At 50.0% G+C, this 24,541-nt stretch overlaps 2 protein-coding genes across 16 annotated transcripts in view; one reads left to right on the top strand and one right to left on the bottom strand.

Moving 5' to 3' along the window:
- Nucleotides 1–16,592, bottom strand: NR1H3 (nuclear receptor subfamily 1 group H member 3). Of its 10 annotated transcripts, XM_027114784.1 has the most exons (11): nt 10,226–10,626; nt 8,143–8,249; nt 5,796–5,875; nt 5,093–5,281; nt 4,402–4,668; nt 3,930–4,138; nt 3,644–3,823; nt 3,378–3,477; nt 803–916; nt 490–584; nt 6–301 (listed from the first exon to the last, which is right to left on the bottom strand). In XM_027114784.1, the coding sequence occupies exons 3-11, from the start codon at nt 5,836–5,838 to the stop codon at nt 155–157; spliced, it is 1,344 nt and encodes a 447-aa protein (XP_026970585.1). In that variant the 5' UTR covers nt 5,839–5,875; nt 8,143–8,249; nt 10,226–10,626; the 3' UTR covers nt 6–154. The 10 variants fall into 10 exon arrangements, with proteins under 10 accessions (XP_026970584.1, XP_026970585.1, XP_026970589.1 ...); XM_027114783.1 differs by lacking the exons at nt 8,143–8,249; nt 10,226–10,626 and adding an exon at nt 6,644–6,858 and having other exon boundaries at nt 1–301; XM_027114788.1 differs by lacking the exon at nt 8,143–8,249 and having other exon boundaries at nt 5,068–5,281; nt 10,226–10,627.
- The window catches only part of ACP2 (acid phosphatase 2, lysosomal), an 11,524-nt gene continuing 3,539 nt past the window's right edge, over nt 16,557–24,541 (top strand). For 3 of the 6 annotated variants that reach the window (XR_003434451.1, XR_003434452.1, XR_003434453.1), the window contains exons 1-10: nt 16,557–16,743; nt 17,323–17,418; nt 17,750–17,836; nt 18,726–18,878; nt 18,988–19,086; nt 19,166–19,255; nt 19,724–19,856; nt 20,652–20,734; nt 20,849–20,955; nt 21,043–21,218. Coding sequence is in view for 3 of the 6 variants with exons in the window: in XM_027114793.1 (XP_026970594.1) it covers nt 16,630–16,743; nt 17,323–17,418; nt 17,750–17,836; nt 18,726–18,878; nt 18,988–19,086; nt 19,166–19,255; nt 19,724–19,856; nt 20,652–20,734; nt 20,849–20,955; nt 21,043–21,218; nt 23,536–23,669 (1,272 nt within the window). In the remaining 3 variants the exon portion in view is untranslated. Of the gene's footprint in view, nt 16,744–17,322; nt 17,419–17,749; nt 17,837–18,725; nt 18,879–18,987; nt 19,087–19,165; nt 19,256–19,723; nt 19,857–20,651; nt 20,735–20,848; nt 20,956–21,042; nt 21,219–22,113; nt 22,717–23,535; nt 24,486–24,541 lie in introns of those variants that run through there. The other 3 variants (XM_027114795.1, XM_027114794.1, XM_027114793.1) reach the window with 3 other exon arrangements.

Here is a 24,541-nt window from a genome sequence, read left to right on the forward strand (position 1 = left end):
TCCCAACCCTTTGACTCTCCTTTAATGCCACTTGAGGATCTCCTTTGCCCAGCCCTCAGGAATGTTTGTCCTTCTCAGTCGGTTCCACCTCTAGGAGGCAGCCACCAGCCTCAGCCATCCAGCTCAGAAAACAGAAGATACAGCGGAAGATCGGTCACTCGTGCACATCCCAGATCTCAGAGAGCAGCGGGGGAAGCTTTTTATCCTGCAGGCGCAGCGCAAATACTTGCTCTGAATGGACACTGCTCAGTGTCCGGAGGTTCACCAGTTTCATTAGCATCCGTGGGAACATGAGTCGGTCCTGGGAAAGAAGGACAAGTACAGCCTTTGTCTCTCCCCAGGGAAGGGGAGCAAGGGTGGGGGGTTTGTGGGAGAGGTAGAGAATTGTCTGTGCACGATGTAGTCAGGGAGGGATTCTTGAAGGGAAAGTAGTTGTGTCAGGGGATGAGCCTGTGGAGAGGAGAAAGAGGGCACAGTGGGGAGACTCACATGGGGGTGGTGGATGGAGACGTAGGCATGCAGGGCCTCCACATATGTGTGTTGCAGCCTCTCTACCTGGAGCTGGTCCTGCACGTTGGGCCGGTCTATAGGTCACCAACAGAGTTGAGTAGCAGGTCTGGCCAGGGTCTTATTTCCATACCCCAAATCACAACCAAAAAATAGGGACATGCCCTACCCAACCTCTCCCATCCCAAAGTAACACAACAAGGGCCTCCACCCCCACGATTCTTGCCCTATGGGGCCTGCAGCCCTCTTTGGTGTGAGTCTCTTGCTCATTTTCCCTCTTGCCCCTCCTCCACACCTGCAGAGAAGATGCTGATGGCAATGAGCAAGGCAAACTCAGCATCATTTAGTTGCAGCTCATTCATGGCTCTGGAGAACTCAAAGATGGGGTTGATGAACTCCACCTGCAGCCCTGGGGAGGAAGAAGAGAGGCTGGGTTGTGTGGCACAGGCAGCACTGCTCAACTGAGAAGACTACCAGGAACTCAGTAAGAAGCCTCCAGGGCTCTGCTGTATAACCTTGGGTAAGTTTCGTAACCTCTCTAAGCCTCATCTGTGAGGCGGGAATCATATCTGAGCTTATAAAACTGTTGTGATGGTTAAATGATAAAGCATACAGACCACTTTGCACTGCACCCAGCATACAGAATGTGCTGAATTAAATGACACTAATTCTGTTAGAATTCTTCTTAGAATGCTTGAGGGCCCCACATTACTAGAAATAGAAGCAACCCTTATGTTTGTTTATAAAAAGACTGCTTCACTGGCAATTGGCCTTACTTATTTGAATACTAGCAATACGTTTCTTGTTTCACATCACAGGGGAAACAAAGCAATGTGGTTGAGGGTGTGGACTCTGGTGTCAGACTCCCTGGGTTTGAGTCCTAGCCCTACCATTTACTAGGCTGTGTGACCTTGAGCAAGTTATTTAAGCTCTCTGGGCCTTGGTTTTCCCATCTCTAGAATGGAGATAATAATAGCACCTACCTCATAATGGGTCCTTAGAATAACGAGTGGCACATATGGTAACTCCATGTAAGTGTTTGTTAAATAAATAATAAATTTTAAAAATAGAACCAGCCTTCTTACTGAGGAGACCGAAGTTCAACAAACCATGACCTGAAGTGGTGACCTCTAAAGAACACTTCCCCCAAACACACTGTCGAAGTCTCCCCACCCCATGGCATCCCCCAGTTTTCTCAGATGTCTTTTAGCAACCATCTGCTAACTTCCATTCCAGGCTTCTTGATTAGTCACTTCCTGTGCTTTCACCCCGATGTTTATCAAGTGTGTGTTGATCCATTTAATGGACAAGCCCCATTTAGAAAGCATTTCTTGGTGAGGTGTCCAGCCTTGAACTGTGCTGAACAGCCCCTTCATACAGAGAGGACGAGCAAGTTCTAGAGTTACACCCCCTGCAAGGGTCGGCTACTGCTCGCTGAGTGGACGCCCCCCCCAGTGTGATCGGTTCACATCGTTAGTCACCCACGTGAGCAGCATATGGTAGTGGAAGTAAAGGAGGAGGGAGAACTGACCAAAGAGCAGCCCTGTCTCTTCTCCCCGCACTGAAAAAGTGAGAAATGAAAAACAAACATGATGACATAAAAACTGCTTATATAAATGAATCTATAAATAGATACAGATTCAGACAGCACAAGTCCGCAAGTGCTGAAGGAACATGCAGACATGAGAACAGGGAAGAGTTCAGAAAGGAGGATGTTATGAAGGAGAAGCCCGTGGTTAAGAAGGACTGGGGTAATAACCATCTGGGGAAAAGGTGATTGGGTAGAGAAAGGGGGCAGGACTGGGCTTTTAAAGCTGGAAAAAGTCATTACATCACTCCTATCAGGTGCCTATACATTCAGGCAGCACACGGGGCACTACAGAAGGCAAGAGGTGTCAACACAGCCCTGCCGTACCCTATAGTGAAGGGAGGCCTACCTAGAAAGCTCACTGGGTGGCCTGTGATGGGACAAGCGCTAGCCTGAGTCACCGGAAACCTCTGTGAGCTCTGCACTGGAAACCAGTATTCTCCAAACCCGAGGATGGAGTCAGCATCAGCCACATCTTACAGACCCGCTCACTCAGGTGTTAAAGCACCAAGTCTCTTGTTCAGCCTCAGTCCTGTCCCTCCGAAACACCTTCCACCTTCCATCCTTTCCCAGCCCTCCTCCCACAGCACAAAGCAACCATTGACTATGAGGAAACCAAAACTGCTTAGCCTGCAAGCAAATGTCAGCTAGAGAACAGCATTGTGAACTAATTCTTGGAGAAAGTGCTCCAAGATACTCCAAGATGGGGATAGAAGTGTTCACTCTTATCCTAAAACTGCCTCATCTGGGCACCTCTGCCATGTTTTAATGCCAATTCCATGGCTACGCGGAAAGCACAGCTGAAGAGGAGGAAATCAGTCCACATGATCCTTAAAGAGCACATCTAAGAAAGATTCTTCGATTTTGACTACTAAAAGGCTTGGTGAGGTTTTCAAGTTTCTTTTCCTAGCTGTAAAGTCTTTTCTTCAAGCAAAATATTATTCAGAAGCACAATATATAACGCAGATTTAAATGGAGTTTCTGGTTTGGCTAAAGTTAGGGTGAAGGACGTTTTTCCTCTAAGGTGACACTTCCATGGAAACCCCCCTCAGGTTCCTGGAAACACAGTTTGAGAACCACTGGCCTAATGCAACAGAGGACAGGAATCTATCTGGGGCAGTTAAGGGAGACCTATCAGCATTCCAACTTTCTGTCTTGGAAAAACAAGTGGATCCTTTGTAGCCACTCAAACCCTGGGCCTGTAGCTCTGTAGTCACTATGGGCCCCATGACAAAATGCATCTGTTCATCCAACCCAGTCCCTTTGTGATCTCAGTTCTCACCTGCTTTGGCAAAGTCTTCCCGGTTATAACTGAAATCCTTGAGGAAGGTAATACTCTCACTTCCAGGGTTGTACCTCCGAGATGTCTCCAGAAGCATCACCTGCACACAAATATTGGGCTGGTCTCGGCCCAGGGCCCCTTCAAGGGAAGGTCGAGCCCTTCATCCCTACTTCCCAGTGCATGTGGCTTCCCAGCTGTCTGGCGGGGGCCCCCTCCCACAGACATCCCTCTCTGGTCCTCCCTTCACCCTCGGCCTTGCCAGCCACCTCAATTGCAGAGGTCTTCAGGAGGGCGATCTGGTCCTCCCGGCTGAGCTGCAGGAAGCCCGGCAGCTGTTTGGCAAAATCAACGATCTCCTGCACAGAGACAATGGCCAGCTCCGTGAAGTGGGCAAAGCGTTGCTGACGGGCCTCCCGACTCTGGGGATCTGGTGCCATGGGCCAAGGCTACCCCGAAAGGCAAGGAGGAAAGAAACAAACCACTCTGAGTCAGGCATCAAGAAGCCAGCTGGTGCTCTGGGCACAGCGACCTCTCCCCAGGCCCCTCAGGTACCGTGACTCGAAGCCGGTCTGAGAAGGAACGTCTGTTACACTGCTGCTGGGCAGCCACCAGCTTCTCAATCATGCCCAGCTGCTCTGGGCTGAGCTGGGGCAGGACTTGGGGCGGAGAGGAAGCCCTCGGGGGCACGGATGTGGCCTGAGCCTGTTCCTCCTCTTGCCGCTTCAGTTTCTTCAGACGGATCTGTTCTTCTGACAGAACACCTGAGAACAGAGCCAGATGTGAGGAGGGGAGAAGAGGAGGAGACAGGAAGTGGGGATGGGGCAGAGGCATAGTTTGAGCCTCCAGAAAAGCAGAGAGTGTTAGGTAAAGACAAGGAAGAGATTTTAATCCACACTTAGGGACCGTGTAGCAAGGCCCATAGGCTCAGCTGCCTTTCTGCCCCCAGACCCTGGCACCCAGACATGCCCTCTTCCCCATCGGCCTAACCACACCCCTCCCCCAGCTTCAGTCCCCAGACACTCACACTCCTCCCGCATGCCGGCCTGGCGGCATTTGCGAAGGCGGCACTCCTGGCACTTGCGACGCATGTAGGTGTCCATGGGGCAGTGGCCCCCACTGTGGCAGACGTAGCGCGCCCCTTTGATGACACTGCGGCGGAAGAATCCCTTGCAGCCCTCGCAGCTCAGCACGTTGTAGTGGAAGCCGGAAGCCTTGTCCCCACACACACTGCACAGCTCATTCCCCAGCATTTTGGGGGCTGGCCCCTTTTTCCGCTTTTGTGGACGAAGCTCTGGGTACAGGAAAGAGCCTTAGTGTTCTTCTTCAGGGAAAAGGCTAGGTGCCCAGCTGGCCACTGCCCTGAGCACTCAGTGACCTTCATTTACTTCACTGTACAAAGTCTATCCAGTCTCTCTATTCTAAGAAAGTAGCTCTCGTATGCAAAGTGCTATTTATGTCCTAGGTACTGTCTGAGCCCTTTATACGCACTGATCCTTACAACCATAAGAGATAGGTACTCTTGTTATTTCCATTTTACAAATAAGGAAACTGAGGCTCAGAAAGGCCTAAGAAACAAAAGTTACACTCGGATCACTTAGGTCTAGTTGACTCCAAAGCCTTTGGACTTAACCATGATCTTATAAGGTAAAGAGCCCTGAAGTTACCCCTCCTGGATCCAGGGAGCCCTTACCTCCTCCAAATCCAGCAGCTCTCACCTGTGGACTCTGGAGGGGCCTCCACCCCGGGGAGCAGGGCTGTGGGCTCTGTTGCCTCCAGCCCCACCCGTGAAGTGCTCCCAGCGGATTGGGGTGTGCTAGATTCCTCCCTGAGGGTACAGCTGCTGCTTCCCAGAGGCTGGCTGCTTGCATCTCGTGCATCTGGCTCCCACAGCTCCACTGCACAGTCTGAACCCCGAAAGAGAGGCACAAGGGCGTCTCAGGTCCCCAGCATTCTCCTGGGAAACTGCAAACTTATCTCCACCCATAGAGGGCAGTAAAACGTCGGCTCCGGCTTTGGGACCCTGCGATTTGTGTGGGCTCTAGGGCTAATCACTTGTAGTCCCCCGCACCTCAATACCTTAAATAAGGATGTTAACCTTTGTCCCCTTTCGGGGCTGAAGTGCATCCATCTCAGAGATCAGACAGAACTCTTGAAGGCCAAGCTGGATAAGCATTGGACATGCCAAGCCTCCCCAGCAGCAAGCCCGGATTGAGAAGGACGGACGAGTATCTGCAAGGGCCAGGCACCAGGACCAGGGCAGAGACAGTGTGGGCAGAAGGGGGCAAGCAACACCAAGAGTAGCTCTGGACTGCTCTCCACGGAAGGGCAGAAGGTAGGCAGTGAAGGAGGCTGATTCCCGCGGGAGGAGAGGAGTTGGGGCCTGGGCTCAGGGGAGAGGGCTGGAGTGAAGAAGCTTACCAGGAGAAACATCAGGCACAGGGGCCTCCAGCCACAAAGACATCTCTTCCTGAAGCCCTGGACATTACCAAGGAACTGTCCTGCAGGAATGGTCCAGGTTACACTCTTCCCAAACTGGGTTCCCTCCCCTCCTGATCCTGCTTTTGGTCTGTACTCACATATCAGCTAACATTTACTTGCCATATATGTGTCAGCTGTGCTAAGGCTTTCCATGCCTTCCTCACAATATCCCTACGAGGTCAGGGCTATTCTCAAGCCCAATTTACAGATGAGGAAACTGGGGCTCAAAGACATTAAGAAAATAGCCTATGGGCACACAGTTAGGCAGTGGTAGAGCCAAGACTCCGACTCTGGTCTCTCTGACATCGAAGTCTGATTTCCTGGCTACCATGCCACCTTCTCTCCCCAGGACACCCTCCAGGCCATCAGGGAATGTTTGGGCACAACTGCCCTGCTTCTGTCAGAGCCCCTTCCCCCGCACTCTAGCACTGGGGACCGCCAAAGTTGGGCAGAACCAGGACATGTGATCGAGGCTCCCTCCACCCAGTGAAACACACTGCTGGTTAGACAACCTCACTCCTGCCACCTTCCAGGGTCCCAAAACAAAACTCTTGCCTCCAGAAGTCACCCCAATTCACATCCAGGACCTCCTGCCCCTGACCCCCTCAGAAGTTATCATGGGACATAAACAGAATGCTGTCGCTGTCCGAGCTTCCGTCACCATCATCCTTTTCACTTCTCCCCAGAGACCCCCTTCTAAACGCACAGGACACCCCGCCGCCCCCGCCCCCACCCGCGCCCCAGACACACAGGCAGAGCCCCAGGCCAGCGCTGAAGAGCAGACCCACCGAGTGCCCAGGCCGCCAGGCTCTGGCTGGGGCAGTCTCTGGAGCCCCCTTGCTGGGAGAGGAGGATGGTGCAGTCCCTGGTCCACAGGCCTCAGCGACCGGGGAGCCGGAGCGGAGCAAGAGAGGGTCCGGGAGCCGGGAGCCGACCGACCGAAGCCCTGGCCTCCTCGCCCCCGCCCACGGGCCGCTTCCCCACCGTGCTGACTCCGCCCCCTGCCGGCCTGCCACCCCCTCGGCCCGGCGCCACCCCCGGCCCCTACCCCCAAGCCCGAAGGCCGCATTTTCCTGCAGATCTGCCCGGCTCTCCCCTTCCTCTCCTCACCCTGGCGGCTCTGAGCTGCTCTTACAGGCAGCTCCCAGGCGCCCCCACCCCACTCCCGGCAGCCTCCAGAGTCGTTTCCTCCCTTCCACAGACACCTCGCGGAGCAAAGGTCCCGGCCCGGCCCGGAATTGCGACACCGAGCCCAAGCTTGCTTTCCCGGCCTCCCTCCTCCTCCTGTACCTCTGGAAAGGGGCCAAGAAGCTCTCCCCACTAGCCCCAGGCCTCTACCAAGCTGATAGAACTACAGGGGTGGAGACAGGCAGGTGCTGGGCCTTCCAGGGAGTCTCTGAACGTGGATGCCCTGCGGAGGCCAGAGAAGGGAGGAGGCCGGAGGGGGAGGTGTGTGGGTGGTGGAAAGAAGTCGCTACAGCAATGGATGGTCTGGGACGGAAGACGGTAGATCTGGGTGCCAGTCCAGGATGGATCTGAGAGGGTATGCAGGTACCCTCATCTGGGGAAGGGTTCCGTCAGAAGTGAGGGCAGGCTCTGTCCAGCATCTACTGAGACTGTAGCCGTGCCTTCTCGCCAGAACATGAGGTCCATCCCTGAAGGTAGACACCTCGTTTTACTGATTTTACCTCCCCTGAAACAGGGACTGCCATAAAGTAGAAACAGAGTAGGTACTGTGGTTCTGTTTGTTGAATGAATAAGTAAACAAGAAAAATAGTATCATCCTCTTCTATCCCATACTTGTTGGCTCTAGTCAATTTCATCATTGCTTTAGTGCTTGGGCTCTGAGCTCAAATTTTGGGTTCAAATCCAGGCCTTGCCTCTGCCTCTTATTTGCTGTGTGATCTTGATTAAGCAAGTTACTTAATGTCTCTGAACCTCTGTTTCTCTATCTTTAAAACTGGTATAATAATAATGGTTTTTGCCACATAAGGTTGTGAGAATTAAACAATGTATCAGAGCACACAGTAAGAGTACTAGAAATGGAAGCAGTAATTAAACTCCCAATCCTTTCAGCTATGGGTCTTCCCATCACCTTGAATCTGTACACTGTTAACCTTCGTGTGCTTATTTCCATCTACAAACCCCTCACTATCTCTTCTGGTCCTTAGAGCAGCCCCAGGAGGGAGGGAGGGTACAATAACACTGAGCTCATGGGAGAGTCTTTTCCAAGACCACACACAGTCAGTGGCCAAGCTGGGATCAGAATCCAGATGTCCTCACTCACATCCCTGTCCTCTTTCTTTCTCCTGTGTCAGAGTCCAGGATACATCTTGTTGCCTCTCAGCTCTGCTGGACCAGTGAAGCGAGATGGACGAAGCTGGGGCTGGTGGGCTGCAGTGGGAGAGGCAAGGGGCCCTGGGGATGCTTCAGTCCAGATGTGGGAGGCAAAGAGCTGAGGTTACTGCTGGTTGTTCCCCCCCTACCCCACTCCCAGTTTCCTGCTCACAGGCTCTTCCTGTTTTGCTGTGAACTTCAGTTCCCATGGGCTCCACATGAAAGCACAGAAGGACAGGGGGCCAGGGCAAGCGGCCAGAGGTACTGAGACAGAGATGAACAGGACACCAGGGAAGAGGAGAAGAGAGCGAGTAGGGAAAGAGTGGACATGGGGTGTGGGGGAACAGGACGGGAGAAGGACAGGGAAAACAGAAATAGAAAGGAGCTCGGTGAAAGATGGGAGGAAGCACAGGGTGGGGCAGGAGGAACAGGCAGAGGTTAGGGAGCAAAACTTGAGAAGACAGCAGGCTGGATGGTGTTGCAAAATCCGTCCATGTATTCATTTTCACATTTCAGAAAAGCCCCTCTGACACCCCCATCTCAAAGTTCTGCCTCCAGCTTTTGCTCTTGTTCCCTCTCATCACAAGGTCATCCCCTCACAAGGCCCCCACCCTGGTCCGGGCATCTCTGAGTCATGAGCACAAGGCTCTCCATGTCTCTTGCTTATGTTCCCTCCCTGATTTTTACAAGGCCCCAGCTGTCCTGGGAAAGTAAAAACCAGGGACCGTATCCCCTGGGAAACTAGAACTGTCCTGTCTTAGCACCCACATCATCGTTCCAGCGTCCTCCTCCACCTTTCCGCATCCCCAGAAGCTCCAGCACAGAGGCAGAGTCAGCGATGTCACTGAAACACTTGGTTCAAGGAACTTGGGATGGAACATTGGTCTGGGGGCTGATATCTATCTTCTGGGAGTTGCGAGAAGACCCATTCACTCCTGATCCTCAGCTCCCTCTCCCGACACCCTGGTCTCCCCACAGGACAGGACCCAGCAGTACACACAAGCCGCATCGGGAGCCCTCTGACCCAGGCTAGAGCCAGTTGCTGAACAAGCAGGTTAGGGTGCCATCTCCCCCACACAAGGGATTCAGCCTCAGCCTAATCTCAAGTAAGGGAGGAGGAAGCATTACTGCCAGAGTTACCCCTTCAGGTTACGGGGGTTCAGGAGCCTCCCCCACATGAAGATGGGAAGGGAGAGCAAAAGGGGTGAAGACCAAAACCTGTTGGTGGTATCTCCACAAAGGTTCTAGAGATTAATGACTGGGACTTCTTCCCCAAACCAGGGCAAGTAGTCAGGTGATCTGCAGTGGGAATCACATGTCTCATTTTGCCAGACACCCCCCACCCCCAGCCGCCACTGTGCAGTCCCACCAGCCCACTGGAGGTGTTAGGTGCAAAGCCTCCCAGCCCCATGGGGCCTTTCCTATGTTTTCTTGGCTCCTAGAAGAGGCAACATGCCTGGGAACTCCTTTTAGGGTCTTCCAGGTCACACTTCTGACCCCTAGAACCTCCAGAGGCTCCTCCTTGCAGCAAAGGGAATCTTGAAGCAAAGATAGGAGCATTCACCAGCCCACAGTTATATGCACAACTGGATGGCACTCCCATGAGGCAGGCCACAAGGTACAGTTTGCAGGGATGGACTGGGGCAACGGCTTCTTGCTGCCTCCATCACCATTCTGGAAGGCTGCAAAGTGTGGGGGTCATCTTGCATGCTGCTCAAGTGACTCCTCCCCAGCCTCCCAATCACAGGAGACAGAAGAACCCAAGAATTCCTGCTTCCCAGGTCTATGAGTTCAGAGATGATATAGACAGCAGAAAGAAGAAAAGTAACATTTATTAGGCCCTACTACATACATTTATCTTTACATGTATTATTTTATTTCTCCTCATATATAATCCTAGAAGAGAATACTAGCAAGGGGTCAAATATCAAATTTGAATACATGTATAGCTGACTCAAAACTCAAACAAAAAATGCCCACCTTTCTGTATTACACAAAACTGCCCCCCCAGATAGGAAAAACAGTCCACTCACCTGGATTTAGGTTTGCTTCTGCCAACACAGGGTGCAGCAGTAGTTCCCAAACCTGGCCTCATTTTCAGAGATTCTGATTTATTTGGTCTGAGGTACGCCCATGTATCCATCTATCTAACTATCCATCTACACATCTATTCTTTTTGCATCTGTAGTTAGAAACCAAGGTGTGGGGACCACAGAATCATCTGGCAGAAAACATGCAGAAGCTGGGGGTCAAGAAACCAGGGCTCAGCTCTTGGCTCTACCATGTACTTGTGGTGTAATCCTTACCCTTCCTGGGTTTATTTCTCACCATAAAAAGTGAAATAGGGGCTTCCTTGGTGGTGCAGTTGTTGAGAGTCCGCCTGCCGATGCAGCGGACACAGGTTCGTGCCCCGGTCCAGGAAGATCCCACATGCCGCGGAGCAGCTGGGCCCGTGAGCCATGGCCGCTGAGCCTGCATGTCCGGAACCTGTGCTCCGCAACGGGAGAGGCCACAACAGTGAGAGGCCCGCGTACCGCAAAAAAAAAAAAGTGAAATAATATCTTCTCCATCAATCCTTCCTACATCGGATGCTTGCAGGCACAACTAATATAGAAATACTTCAACAAGTGGGAAGAAAAGCAAAAGATGAATTTAAGGGATTTTTGTTCTACTTGCCAAAATTTAATAAGCTCGGGATTTACATTCTGAAATCACAATGCTCTGGCTAGTTTGCAAGGAGAGTAAGGGGCATATTAAAACAAAAGACTCAAAAAGTCCCACTAATATGTAGAATTTTGCCAATTAGCCATGTCCCATCCAACCCCACCAATGTGAAAAGGTTTCCTTTGCTAGAAATCTCTTCATTGAAAGTAACTGAGGGCCACTGAATACAGTTAAGCAATGCAGCTTGAGTAGCCTGTGAGAAATAAACCATTTTAAGGGCTATTTGACTGGAAATCAGAAAACTTGAGTTTTAATCCATTCTCCTAAACTGCGTGACCTTGGACAAGTCACTTCCTCTCTCTGGGTTTGTTTTCTTATCTGTGAATTAAGGGGACTAGGTTAGATCAAGGATTCAGAGATGCTGATTTATGAAGCCTCATAATGGTCTTCATGAACCTCTTGGGATTGTATGCAAAATTCCATTTGTGTGTGTGGACATTTTTCTGGAGGAGAGGGGACTAAATTTTCATGATTCATAAAGGGGCCTGTAACAAAGAAGAAGTACAATTCTGCAGCTCGTGGAAGGAAAAGCACATTCACAGAAAGACAGACAAAATGAAAAGGCAGAGGACTTTGTACCAGGTGAAGGAACAAGATAAAACCCCAGAAAAACAACTAAATGAAGTGGAGAAAGGCAACCTTCCAGGAAAAGAATTCAGAATAATGATAGTGAAGATGATCCAGGACCTCGGAAAAAGAATGGAGGCAAAGATCGCGAAGATGCAAGAAATGTCTAACAAAGACCTAGAAGAATTAAAGAACAAACAAACAGAGATGAACAGTACAATAACTGAAATGAAAAATATACTAGAAGGAATCAATAGCAAAATAACTGAGGCAGAGAACAGATAAGTGACCTGGAAGACAGAATGGTGGAATTCACTGCCACGGAACAGAATAAAGAAAAAAGAATTAAAAACAGCCTAGGAGACCTCTGGGACAACATTAAATGCAACAACATTCGCATTATAGGGGTCCCAGAAGAAGAAGAGAGAAAGAACTTGATAAAATATTTGAAGAGATTATAGTCGAAAACTTCCCTAACATGGGAAAGGAAATAGCCACCCAAGTCCAGGAAGCAGAGAGTCCCAGGCACGATAAACCCAAGGAGGAACATGCCGAGACACACAGTAATCAAACTGACAAAAATTAAAAGACAAAGAAAAATTATTGAAAGCAACAAAGGAAAAACAACAAAATAACATACAAGGGAACTCCCATAAGGTTAACACCTGATTTCTCAGCAGAAACTCTACAAGCCAGAAGGGAATGGCACGAAATATTTAAAGTGATGAAAGGGAAGAACCTACAACCAAGATTACCCTACCCTGCAAGGATCTCAATCAGATTCAAAGGAGAAATCAAAAGCTTTACAGACAAACAAAAGCTAAGAGATTCAGTACCACCAAACCAGCTCTACAACAAATGCTAAAGGAACTTCTGTAAGTGGGAAACACAAGAAAAGAAAAGGACCTACAAAAACAAACCCAAAACAATTAAGAAAATGGTAATAGGAACATACATATCAATAATTACCTTAAATGTGAATGGATTAAATGCTCCAACCAAAAGACAGAGGCTTGCTGAATGCATACAAAAACAAGACCCATATATATACTGTCTACAAGTGACCCACTTCAGACCTAAGGACACATATAGACTGAAAGTGAGAGGATGGAAAAAGATATTCCATGCAAATGGAAATCAAAAGAAAGCTGGAGTAGCAATACTCTTATCAGATAAAATAGACTTTAAAATAAAGAATGTTACAAGAGACAAGGAAGGACACTACATAATGATCAAGGGATCAATCCAAGAAGAAGATATAACAATTATAAATATATACACACCCAACATAGGAGCACCTCAGTACGTAAGGCAACTGCTAACAGCTATAAAAGAGGAAATCGACAGTAACACCATAATAGTGGGGGATTTTGACACCTCACTTACACCAATGGACAGATCTTCCAAGCAGACAATTAATAAGGAAACACATATTAACAAATTTTAACAAATTAAAGAATAAAAACCATATGATCATCTCATGCAGAAAAAGCTTTTGACAAAATTCAACATCCATTTATGATAAAAACTCTCCAGAAAGTGGGAATAGAGGGAGGCTACCTCAACATAATAAAGGCCATATACAACAAACCCACAGCAAACATCATTCTCAATGGTGAAAAACTGAAAGCATTTCCTCTAAGATCAGGAACAAGACAAGGATGTCCACTCTCACCACTATTATTCAACATAGTTTTGGAAGTCCTAGCCATGGCAATCAGAGAAGAAAAAGAAATAAAAGGGATACAAATTGGAAAAGAAGAAGTAAAACTGTCACTGTTGGCAGATGACATGATACTATACATAGAGAATCCTAAAGATGCCACCAGAAAACTAGAGCTAATCAATGAATTTGGTAAAGTTGCAAGATACAAAATTAATGCACAGAAATCTCTTGCATTCCTATACACTAAAAACGAAAGATCAGAAAGAGAAATTAAGGAAACAATCCCATTCACCACTGCAACAAAAAGAATAAAATACCTAGGAATAAACCTACCTAAGGAGGTAAAAGACCTGTACTCAGAAAACTATAAGACACTGATGAAAGAAATCAAAGATGACAGCAAGAGATGGAGAGATATACCATGTCCTTGGATTGGAAGAAACAATATTGTGCAAATGACTATACTACTCAAAGCAATCTACAGATTCAATGCAATCCCTATCAATTTACCAATGGCATTTTTTACAGAACTAGAACAAAAAATCTTAAAATTTGTATGGAGACACAAAAGACCCCAAATAGCCAAAGCAGTCTTGAGGGGAAAAAACGGAGCTGGAGGAATCAGACTCCCTGACTTCAGACTATACTATAAAGCTACAGTAATCAAGACAATATGATTCTGGCACAAAAACAGAAATACAGATCAATGGAAAAGGATAGAAAGCCCAGAGATAAACCCACGCACCTATAGTCAACTTATCTATGACAAAGGAGGCAAGGATATACAATGGAGAAAAGACAGTCTCTTCAATAGGTGGTGCTGGGAAAGCTGGACAGCTACATGTAAAAGAATGAAATTAGAACACTCCCTAATACCATACACAAAAATAAACTCAAAATGGATTAGAGACCTAAATGTAAGACCGGACACTATAAAATTCTTAGAGGAAAACATAGGAAGAACACTCTTTGACATAAATCACAGCAAGATCTTTTTTGATCCACCTCCTAGAGAAATGGAAATAAAAACAAAAATAAACAAATGGGACCCAATGAAACTTAAAAGCTTTTGCAAAGCAACGGAAACTACAATCAAGACAAAAAGACAACCCTCGGAACGGGAAATATTTGCAAACGAATCAACGGACAAAGGATTAATCTCCAAAATATATGAACAGTTTATGCAGCTCAATATTAGAAAAACAAACAACCCAATCAAAAAATGGGCAGAAGACCTAAACAGACATTTCTCCAAAGAAGACATACAGATGGCCAAGAAGCACATGAAAAGCTGCTCAACATCACTAATTATTAGAGAAATGCAAATCAAAACTACAATGAGGTATCACCTCATACCAGTTAGAATGGGCATCATCAGAAAATCTACAAACAGGGTTCCCCTGGTGGCGCAGTGGTTGAGTCCGTTTGCCGATGCAGGGGACGCGGGTTCGTGCCCCGGTCCGGGAGGATCCCACATGCCGCGGAGCGGCTGGGCCCGTGAGCCATGGCCCCTGAGCCTGTGCGTCCGGAGCCTATGCTCCGCAACGGGAGAGGCCACAACAGTGAGAGGCCCGCGTACTGCAAAAAAAAGAAAAAAAAGAAAATCTACAAACAACAAATGCTGGAGAGGGAGTGGAGAAAAGGGAACCTCCTGCACTGTTGGTGGGAATGTAAATTGATACAGCCACTACAGAGGACAGTATGGAGGTTCCTTTAAAAACTAAAAATAAAATTACCATATGAGCTAGCAATCCCACTCCTGGGAATATACCCAGAGAAAACCATAATTCAGAAAGACACATGCACCTCAATGTTCACTGCAGCACTATACTTACAATAGCCAGGTCACGGAAGCAACCTAAATGCCCATCAACAGATGAATGGATAAAGATGTGGTACATATATACAATGGAATATTACTCAGCCATAAAAAGGAACGAAATTGGGTCATTTGTAGAGACGTGGATGGATCTAGAGACTGTCATACAGAGTGAAGTAAGCCAGAAAGAGAAAAACAAATATCGTATATTAACGCGTATATGTGGAACCTAGAAAAATGGTACAGATGAACTGATTTGCAGGGCAGAAATAGAGATACAGATGTAGAGAACAAACGTATGGACACCAGGGGGGAAAGTGGCGGGGGTGGGGGTGGTGATGGTGTGATGAATTGGGAGACTGGGATTGACATACACACTAATATAGATAAAATAGATAACTAATAAGAACCTGCTGTATAAAAAGTAAATAAAATTCAGAAAAAAGGGGGGGGGGGCTTGTGACTAAATAAGGCTAACTTTTTGACTACCTAGTCTTCAGCTCTCAATTTCTATTCGCTTCTCCATAACAATTCTGGAAGTAATGTTTAGATCCTGAGGTATATATAAATAATTCAATCTGGAGTCATGGGGCAAGATACTGACCCTGCTTTCTTCCATATATTCTGATCACGTTTTATTTCTCCAGTGATCTGAGGTGGTTTGCTACTAGGGGGCAGATCTAAATCAAAGCATCCCAAGGGCCTACGATCTGACCTCCTGGAGCTGAGTCCCCCCAAGCTGAGTCACAAAGCCCTGAAGCCAACTGGCTGCACCTGTATCCTAATGGTCAGTGCCAAGAGGGCCTCTCTGATTCTGTGGAAACCCCACCTACTCCCACCGTATATGCTCCTTCCCCTTACCCCTATATATCTCCCCACTGGTCTGAAATTTCGCCCCTACGGATTCACTGCTTTGGTTTTGCAAAGTCTGAACATCCTGTGCAACCCAACTCCTTTGAGAAGAGGCATGACATCTTGATTCTAATTAACTAAAACTTGGAAGTGGACGGGTGGGAGGACAGGGAAAGGACTGGAAGGGGGAGTGAGAGGAGTCCTGAAGCTTTGCTCAGGAAATGAGCATTGGCTACACTGGGACCAACCTCAGGGACACAGGAGTCCAAAGGGCTGTTTACACGCTGTGCCCTACACCCAAAACAAGACTTCTTCCGGGGAAGAGAGCCAGTGCCAAGGCTCAAATTCCACCCGAAGGAAGGGGTGTGGAGAAAGGCGCCCTATACCACCCCTCGCCCCGATTCTGCACCCGCTCTCGCTCTAGGTCAGGCCCGGCAGCACCCCGGCCCGAGGGGGTCGCTTGCTGTGCCGGCCACGGTCCGGCCTAATACAAGAGCCACCTTGGTACTGGGTCTCCGCGGGCAGAGGCAAAACCCACGCTCAGTGTTCTCTTTACCAAGACGAGGTCTTCAAGCCCTTTCTGCAGGGCGAGGTCGCGCTACATTCCCACGCTTCTCCGCCACGGCGGGATCGCGAACCTCCTACAGGAATTCCCTACATGATTCCTCCTCCCTCCATCCCTGTCCCCGCCTTTAGCAAGATGGCGGCGAGAGCACTTCCGGCGTGTGTCCTTAAGGGTGCGTCCGGGCGGCTGCTGCAAGTGCCACTCAGCGGGTTCCAGCCTCTTTGCTGCACAGACTACAGCGCTGATGGCGGGCAGGCAGTTCGGCTGGAGCCGGGTGGCTCTTCTCCAGCTCTTCCTTGGTGTTAACCTGATGGTGATGCCACCTACCCAGGCCCGGCGTCTGCGTTTCGTTACCTTGGTAATGAGATGGGGTCGCCAAGGGCTCGCCAGTGCTAGGAGGGCACCGGCCTGCGGGTGGAGGGATGGGCGGGGCTTTGCTGGGGTCTGGGGTCCATTGGAGGAGGAGCTGGTTTAAGAAGAGACGACCGGCCTGCGGGGTTGGAGGCCAGGGTTCGCAGTTTTTGTGAAGCTCTGGGGTATTTGGGGGGGCAGGGTGTACGGAGTTCAGTATTAGAGGATAGGTCGGGTGAGTCTGCCTTGGGACAGGGATGTAGCTGAATGGTAAGAGGCTCGCGAAGAAAACCTTTGGTGATTTTTTTTCCAGTTTCCCCCACCATCTGCATTGCTTTTATTTCTTTTCCTTTCCCACCTGTACTTTTGATTTTCCCAAGGTCTCCAGTGACATTGCTTAGCCAAGTTAGAACCTCTGGAACCTGGAGGAAGTTACTGACTTCTGAGTTGGGGTCTTTTGCAGTTGGTAGAGTTAAGGCTTCCCAGAGTGAGTGACGGCTCCTTCTCAACATGGGGCAGAGTTTGGCTCTGTGTCCACATCGAGGGGACCCTTCTGACCTGTAGGCTAACCATTTTCTTCCCTCAGCTGTACCGACATGGAGACCGTTCGCCAGTGAAGACATACCCCAAGGACCCCTATCAGGAAGACGAATGGCCCCAGGGATTTGGTCAGCTAACCAAGGTGGGTCAGAAGCCAGCTCTCTCTCAGGATGAGCTGTAGAATGAGTGACCTCTAGAGCAGGCTGCAGAGCTTGGGGCCTCACCAAACTGCCTTTTCCCATGTGGGTGCTGATTTTAACCACATTTCTTAATCTTACTTTCATCTGTGCCTAGATTAAAATAGGCATACATAATGCCATGCACAGTCGGCCACTTAATAAATGACTCCTGGTATCAGATTAACCCACTCCTACTTTCAACCAGGAACTTGGAAAGCAATAGTGGCTAGACCCTGTGGTAATTGTGAGCCATCCCTTCCCTGTGGGCCTCTTAACCCTTGGGTTTGCCCACAGGAGGGGATGCTACAGCACTGGGAGCTGGGCCAGGCTCTGCGACAGCGCTACCATGACTTCCTCAACACCTCTTACCACCGGCAAGAGGTAAGGCTGGCAATTCTAGAGGCAAGGGAAATGGGAAGTGCTGTTCTCACCCTCTGCCCTCAGGGAGACTACGGGTGAGGCTGGGCACTCTGGCCTCCCTCCATGCACTTTTAGTTACAGCACAACTACAGGACAAGACATCCAAGGGCTGTCTAAAACAAAACCCTAGAGGCTGAGTTGCCCCTGCTTGGCTTGGAGAGAGGCAAAAGTGATCAAGCATCCAAGCTGACTTAAGGATCTAGCAAAGTAGTTTCTGACTCTGTGAAGTAACTCAGGCTTTCCATCCAAGACACTTACTGAGTACCTGTTATGGGGCAGGCACTATGCTAGCGTTGCACGTAATGGTGCGCCATACAGATCTGATCTTTGTGCCTAGATGTTGTTATTGTTTCCTTGAGGGCCAGCCGTATCCTGATCTTGCCCTTTCTCACAGCTTATTCCTTCTTTTTCACAAGCAAATATCTCTGTTCCTTATTTTATTTCCTCTCCTGGTCTCTAAGACAGTTATAAAGGGAGGTGTGATTGAAGGCAGTTTCTGCCCTTAAGGACCCAGGCCTAGATAGGGAAACAGGTGTTGTAATAAACCAGGCAAGCAGACAGACCTGAGAGCCTTGTTGACTAAGCACTTTGGACTGGGAGGGGCATTTGAACTAGAGCCATTCCCACAGGAGTTCTTCACAGATGGGGGACAGCTACGCCCCCAGCTGAGTGGGCCTTGGCTGGGAAGAGGGATGAGGAAGGCCAGAGAAGGGGAGAGGGCCAGATGCATGGTTGATTTATAATTTGCTAGGTGACCATCAAGAACAGAACCACCCCTGGAGCCCCAGTGAGGGGCCAGAGCTCTCCCACCCCGCTCCCACAGATGAGACTTATGTTGTCATCTCTGCAGGTTTATGTGCGAAGTACAGACTTTGACCGGACTCTCATGAGTGCTGAGGCCAACCTGGCTGGACTCTTCCCTCCCGACGGGATGCAGCGCTTTAACCCAAACATCTCTTGGCAGCCTATCCCCGTCCACACTGTGCCCATTGCTGAGGACAGGGTAAGACCAGCCAGCTCTTCCCTAGAGGTGGTGACAGGGACAATTCTGGCCGTTGGCCTGCTGATCCCCGACTCCTTCTCTGCCTCTGCTTCCCCGCTTTGGTCTGCAGCTGCTGAAGTTCCCATTGGGCCCATGTCCCCGTTTTGAACAGCTGCAGAACGAGACCCGGCGGACACCGGAGTATCAGAATGAGAGTATTCAGAATGCAGTGAGTGGGGCTGAGGTGGAGGTCACCACACTGTCCTTTCCCCCAGGGCAGGACTGATCCCCTGATCCATTTTTCATAGCAATTTCTGGATATGGTGGCCAACGAGACAGGGCTTACGGACCTGACACTGGAGACCATCTGGAATGTCTACGACACACTTTTCTGTGAGGTGAGCCGGCTCAGGGTCCCCGGTGTGACCACTCTTCTCTCATACCTCGACAGGCCTAGGTGACCAGGCCAAGTAGAACACAGTGCCTGGACACCATGCTTACTGGGGAGGTCCAAGCAAGCCACCTCTTGTGAAACAAGGGAACTTCCCTCACGGGTGAAAAAGAACCTCAGAGTGGGAAATAGTTTATCAGTCGTCAGCAGTTCCTGCTTCTGTCCACCCAGAGCTCTCGTGGTATCTGACTCCATTCTGCTGAGTCACACTTCTCGCTCCCAAGCCTGCTTTCCTGTTCCCTGCAGCCTAAACACCATCCACCGTGTCTCCTGGTTCCAGTCCCTCTGCCTCTCCTCTCCCTCCCCTCTCTCACACACACACACACACAGGTACTGTCCCACGTGGGAAGAGAGCTGCTCTCGGGAGAGGCTCTGGCCTAGGCTGGGGAGCTAACCTGCCCGCTGCCGTACACAGCAGACACACGGGCTGGTCCTGCCACCCTGGGCCTCGCCCAAAACCATGCAGCGTCTGAGCCGGCTAAAGGACTTCAGCTTCCGCTTCCTCTTCGGGATCTACGAGCAGGCAGAGAAGGCCCGGCTGCAGGGGGGTGAGTGACAAAAGCAGCATGTCACTCCCCTGTCAGAACCCTACAGCATTAGACATCTGCTACTGGGGGCTTCTTACATGCTTACTTCTCTGCCTGAGGTGTTCTCTGCTCTTTCAGAACCAGATCCCCCTAGTTATCCCGTCAGCCATCCAGTCTCCCCAGTTCTGCAGATACTTAGCATGTTTGTCACTGTGTGAGTGACCACAGTTAGGTTTTTGTGCTTTTCTGCCATTCATATCCTTAAGTTTCACCCATGTCAGAAGACCCTCCCTTCCCTCAAATGCCTTCCTACCTCCAGAGGACCACCGGGGGCCACTCTGAAAGGACGCTGAGAGTAATACACCTCAGTTTCTTCATCTGAGCACCCAAGGAAGTGCCAGCTGCCAGACCTTTCCAACATCTAGAAAGTTTTCAGAGCCTACACATGACAGAGTTCCCCTGGCCTGGAGCCCCCATCCTGTGTGCTCTGAAGCAATCTTAAGTTTATATTTATTCCCAACTGGAGTAATTCTTCAAACATGGGCAGGGCCTCGTAGCTCCTTTATAAATAAATGGGCAGGTTTCCGCACCTGTGAGAAATATAGATATCTTGTTTTGTCTTGCTTCCTTCTGTAAATTTGGAAGTTATTAGAGAGCAGGGGCTGCTGTAGAGTTTGTGTGGTTCCCCTGAATCTAAAGCGTTCTCTGTGCTGGTGATCAGACCCAGGACTGGCAGAGGGGGAGAGGACCTCAGATAGGTCTAGTCAGAAGACGGTGATGGCTGTAGCCACTGACACTGGGGACTCTCTCCTTCAGGAGTCCTGCTGGCTCAGATACGGAAGAACCTGACCCTGATGGCAACCACCTCCCAGCTCCCTAAGCTGCTGGTCTACTCTGCGGTAAGCTTCCACGGTCCCCAGTGTGCTGACGTCACGTAGGAGCTGGATCTCTCCTCTCTTCAGCGCCTGGGGGTGTGGGGGGCAGTGCTGATGGGGAGCCCTTCTCTCTTACAGCACGACACCACCCTGGTTGCTCTGCAAATGGCGTTGGATGTCTACAATGGTGAACAAGCCCCCTATGCGTCCTGCCACATATTTGAACTGTACCAGGAAGATACTGGGTGAGTGGAGCTATGGGTCTGCCCTGAGGAGAGGCGCTCACGTGGGGACTGTGGGCAGCTCCCATCTTGTCTCCTATCAACCCTCAGGAATTTCTCAGTGGAAATGTACTTTCGGAATGAGAGTAACAAGGCCCCCTGGCCGCTGATCCTGCCTGGCTGCCCTCACCGCTGCCCGCTGCAGGACTTCCTTCGCCTCACAGAGCCTGTTGTGCCCAAGGATTGGCAGCAGGAGTGCCGGCTGGCAAGCAGTCCTGCAGACACAGGTGAGCTGCTGCCTGCCTCCATGCTGGCCGTGTCCCAGAACAGCTTACAATTCATATCCACAGGTCTCGAGAGAGCTGATGCACTTCCAGCCGTCCTGTTGCAGGGATGGCAGTCCTTTAGCCAGCTCAGACGCTGCATGGTTTGGGGCGAGGCCCATCCTATCCCTAGACAGTTAATTTCCCACCCTGAGACGTACTCCTCACCCTCAGGCAATGCCCCTCTTCTTATACTAAGAGAAAATAAAAGCAACCGGGAGAAAACTGTCTTGTCCTCCCACCACCAGGTGTTCCAGCTTACTCGCTGGTACAAGCCACCACTTGGAGCCAGCCTTTCCACTTACACTCTGGGTCCATCTCTTCTCACCTCCACACGGACCCCGGTGCTCAGTGTTACTGCTCTCCTGGATCAGTGTCATCTCAAAGCCTAAAAAAACCTCTTTGGCCCACGTCCTTCTCCAGCTGCCACTCCTTTTCTCTCTCCCCTTTTCGGGTGTAATCCTTCAAAGGGTTGCCTAGACTCTGGTGTCACTACCTCAGTGCCCATTCTCTCAGACTCACACTGGACAGTCTTATGTCACCTGCCACTCCATGGAAACCACTCTTGTCAAGGACCAATGACCTCCTCTTACCAAAGCCAGTGACCAATTCTTAGCTTCTCTCACCTCTCAGCAGCATTACAGAATCGATCACTCCTTCCTTAAACACTTCCTTGGCTTCTCTGGTTCTTCTCCTAACTCATAGGCAGCTTCCTTTACTAGCTTCTCCTCCCCACTAACCAGTGGATGGCCCAGGGCTCAGCCTCGCTCTTTCCCCATCCATGCCTGCTCCCAAGGTGAGCTTACCCAGCCTTATATTACCATCTCCATGCTAAGTTCTGTCTTTTTATGACTCACAGATTCATGACCTCTTCTCTGAGCTGCAGGTTCACATATCCCGCTGCTGACTTGAGGTCTCTACATGGATGTCAACTAAGGCATGTCACAGTTGAAGTCTAAATCCAAATGCTCAAAAATCAATCAGTCCATCCAAATGCTCTTCCCCCAAATCTGCTCTTCCTCCAGCCTTCCCCACCTTAGTAAATGGCGCATTAGCCACCTAGGTGTATAGCATAACCCAAAGCGCTATTCTGAATACCCTCTTCCTCAGACCCCACCTCCAGACCACGAGCAGATCCTACCAGCCCAATCTTTGAAGTACACGCTCTTGCTCCCTAGCCCTGTCTGCCATCATCTCTTGCCTGAAGTACTGAAAAGCTTCCTAACGTTCTTTCTGATTCTGTTCTTGGCTCTACCAGTGTTTCAGCACAACAGAGTTAATTTTTTTTAAACATAAATCAGTTCACATCACTACTCTTCTCAGAATCTTCCAGTGGCTTCCCATTACATTTGGAATAAAACCCAAGTTCTTGGGCTTCCCTGGTGGCACAGTGGTTAAGAGTCCACCTACCAATGCGGGGGACACGGGTTCGAGCCCAGGTCTGGGAAGATCCCACATGCCGCGGAGCAACTAAGCCCGTGCACCACAGCTACTTAGCCTGCGCTCTAAAGCCCGCGAGCCACAACTACTAAGCCCGTGAGCCACAACTACTGAGCCCGCGTGCCACAACTACTGAGCCCGTGTGCCTAGAGCCCGTGCTCCGCAACAAGAGAAGCCACTGCAATGAGAAGCCCGCGCACCACAACGAAGAGTAGCCCCTGCTCGCTGCAGCTAGAGAAAGCCCACATGCAGAAACAAAGACCCAACACAGCCAAAAATAAATAAGAAAAATAAATTAAAAAACAAAACAAAAACAAAAAACCCAAGTTCTTTACCATGGCCTCCAGGCCCTACTTGGTCTGGTCCTCTGCCCTCATCTCCTGTGCTTGTGTATTCTGCTCTAGTGATACTGACTTTCTTGCTGGTCCTAGAACATGCCAAGCAAATTCCCTTTTGCATTTGCTTCCCGTCCACCCACCCCACCCCCTGACCCCTGGCCTCAGGACACTTTTCTCTCAGATCTTTTGTATGTCTCAGTGACTCCAGGTTCAAATGGTCACTTTCTCAGTGACACCTTCCCTGACTGACCTACCTCTCCATCATTTCCCCCTTACCCTGCTTTGTTTTCCTTTATGGCATTGGCCACTAATCCATCATGTCTATCATTTGCCTGTCATGGCATCTCCTCTCCTAGAATGTAAAATCTACAAGGGAGACTTCGTCTTGGCCCTCTGTGATATCCCCATTGTAAGAACAGCACCTGGCATGTGGTAGGCACTCAGATATTTGCTGAATGAACACTGACATGACCTTTCTCTCGCCCTCCCTGCCCCGTGCCCAGAGGTGATCGTGGCCTTGGCTGTATGTGGCTCCATCCTCTTCCTTCTCATAGTGCTGCTCCTCACCGTCCTCTTCCGGATGCAGGCCCAGCCTCCTGGCTACCGCCACGTTCCAGACGGGGAGGACCATGCCTGACAACCACTCAGCCCCCTTCCCTCTGCCTCCTCGGGGAGGTGGGCTGGGCCTTGCTCCTGACTGTTGCTGCTCCCCAGCCCATGGACAGGAGACCCTGGGTTGGGCCTCCCTCTGGTCACCCCAGCCTAGATGAACAAGTGGGGCTCAGCTTGGCCTGTGGCACCTGTCACTCAGCATTCATGTGCCTGACGTTAACCAAGTACTATGTTGGACGCTGGCTTTCTCCAAACAGGATTTGCCTCCTGCATGCTCCCTTCTAAGGACCTGAAATGTAGACGAGTATTCAAGTTTCACTCAGGACCTAGGATAAAAAGGCTGAAGGAGTTGCCACTTGATCTACTTTGCCTCTCCATCAAGCCCTGCTCACTCTCTCTTCCAACCCAGAGTGTTTGGCAAATGGCCCAGAGGACACAGTCTTGCCTCTCAGTGCTTATTTTAGTGGGAAAAACTGCAAAACACTGGGGGTACAAACACTGGCCACCAAGGAACCAGATCACCCTAGAGCCAGCCAGCGAAGTTTTCCTTTGTCCAGCTGAAGCCACCATTAACTGGAGTCAGACATAATGCTTCCAGCATCTTTGTCACCCCTGCACCTTGAGCAGGTCGGAAGGATGTGGGTACTTGGGAGGGAGTCGGGGGAGGTGTGGGGGGGTGAGTTGTACAGAATCACGAAACCACTATCCCTCTCATCTAGGCTGGGATCTCCTGGGATCTGCCAGGGATCTCCAGCTGGCAGGTTGTGAGCTGAATAGCTCCTGACTGTGGCCCAGAATAGGGCTGAGACAGCTTCCAGAGAATGAAGGTTTTGGACTCTTAGTGCTGTTTTCTGTGCCTTTTCTTCATTTTGGGGACCTGAGAAGCCCTTTGACCAG

The sequence above is a fragment of the Aethalodelphis obliquidens genome, unplaced genomic scaffold (genome assembly GCF_003676395.1).
Source record: "Aethalodelphis obliquidens isolate GAN/ISIS:26980383/991018 unplaced genomic scaffold, ASM367639v1 scaffold14, whole genome shotgun sequence".
Lineage (NCBI taxonomy): Eukaryota > Metazoa > Chordata > Mammalia > Artiodactyla > Delphinidae > Aethalodelphis > Aethalodelphis obliquidens.

Coding starts and splice junctions, on each gene's coding strand:
- NR1H3 (XM_027114781.1), bottom strand. CDS start 10,335: ATGGATACATGGGCGTACCTCAGACCAAATAAATCAGAATCTCTGAAA. Junction 8,250..10,225: donor AGAAGCAAACCTAAATCCAG/GTGAGTGGACTG, acceptor CTCCCACTGCAG/CCCACCAGCCCCAGCTTCGT. Junction 585..802: donor CATCAGCATCTTCTCTGCAG/GTGTGGAGGAGG, acceptor GGTGACCTATAG/ACCGGCCCAACGTGCAGGAC.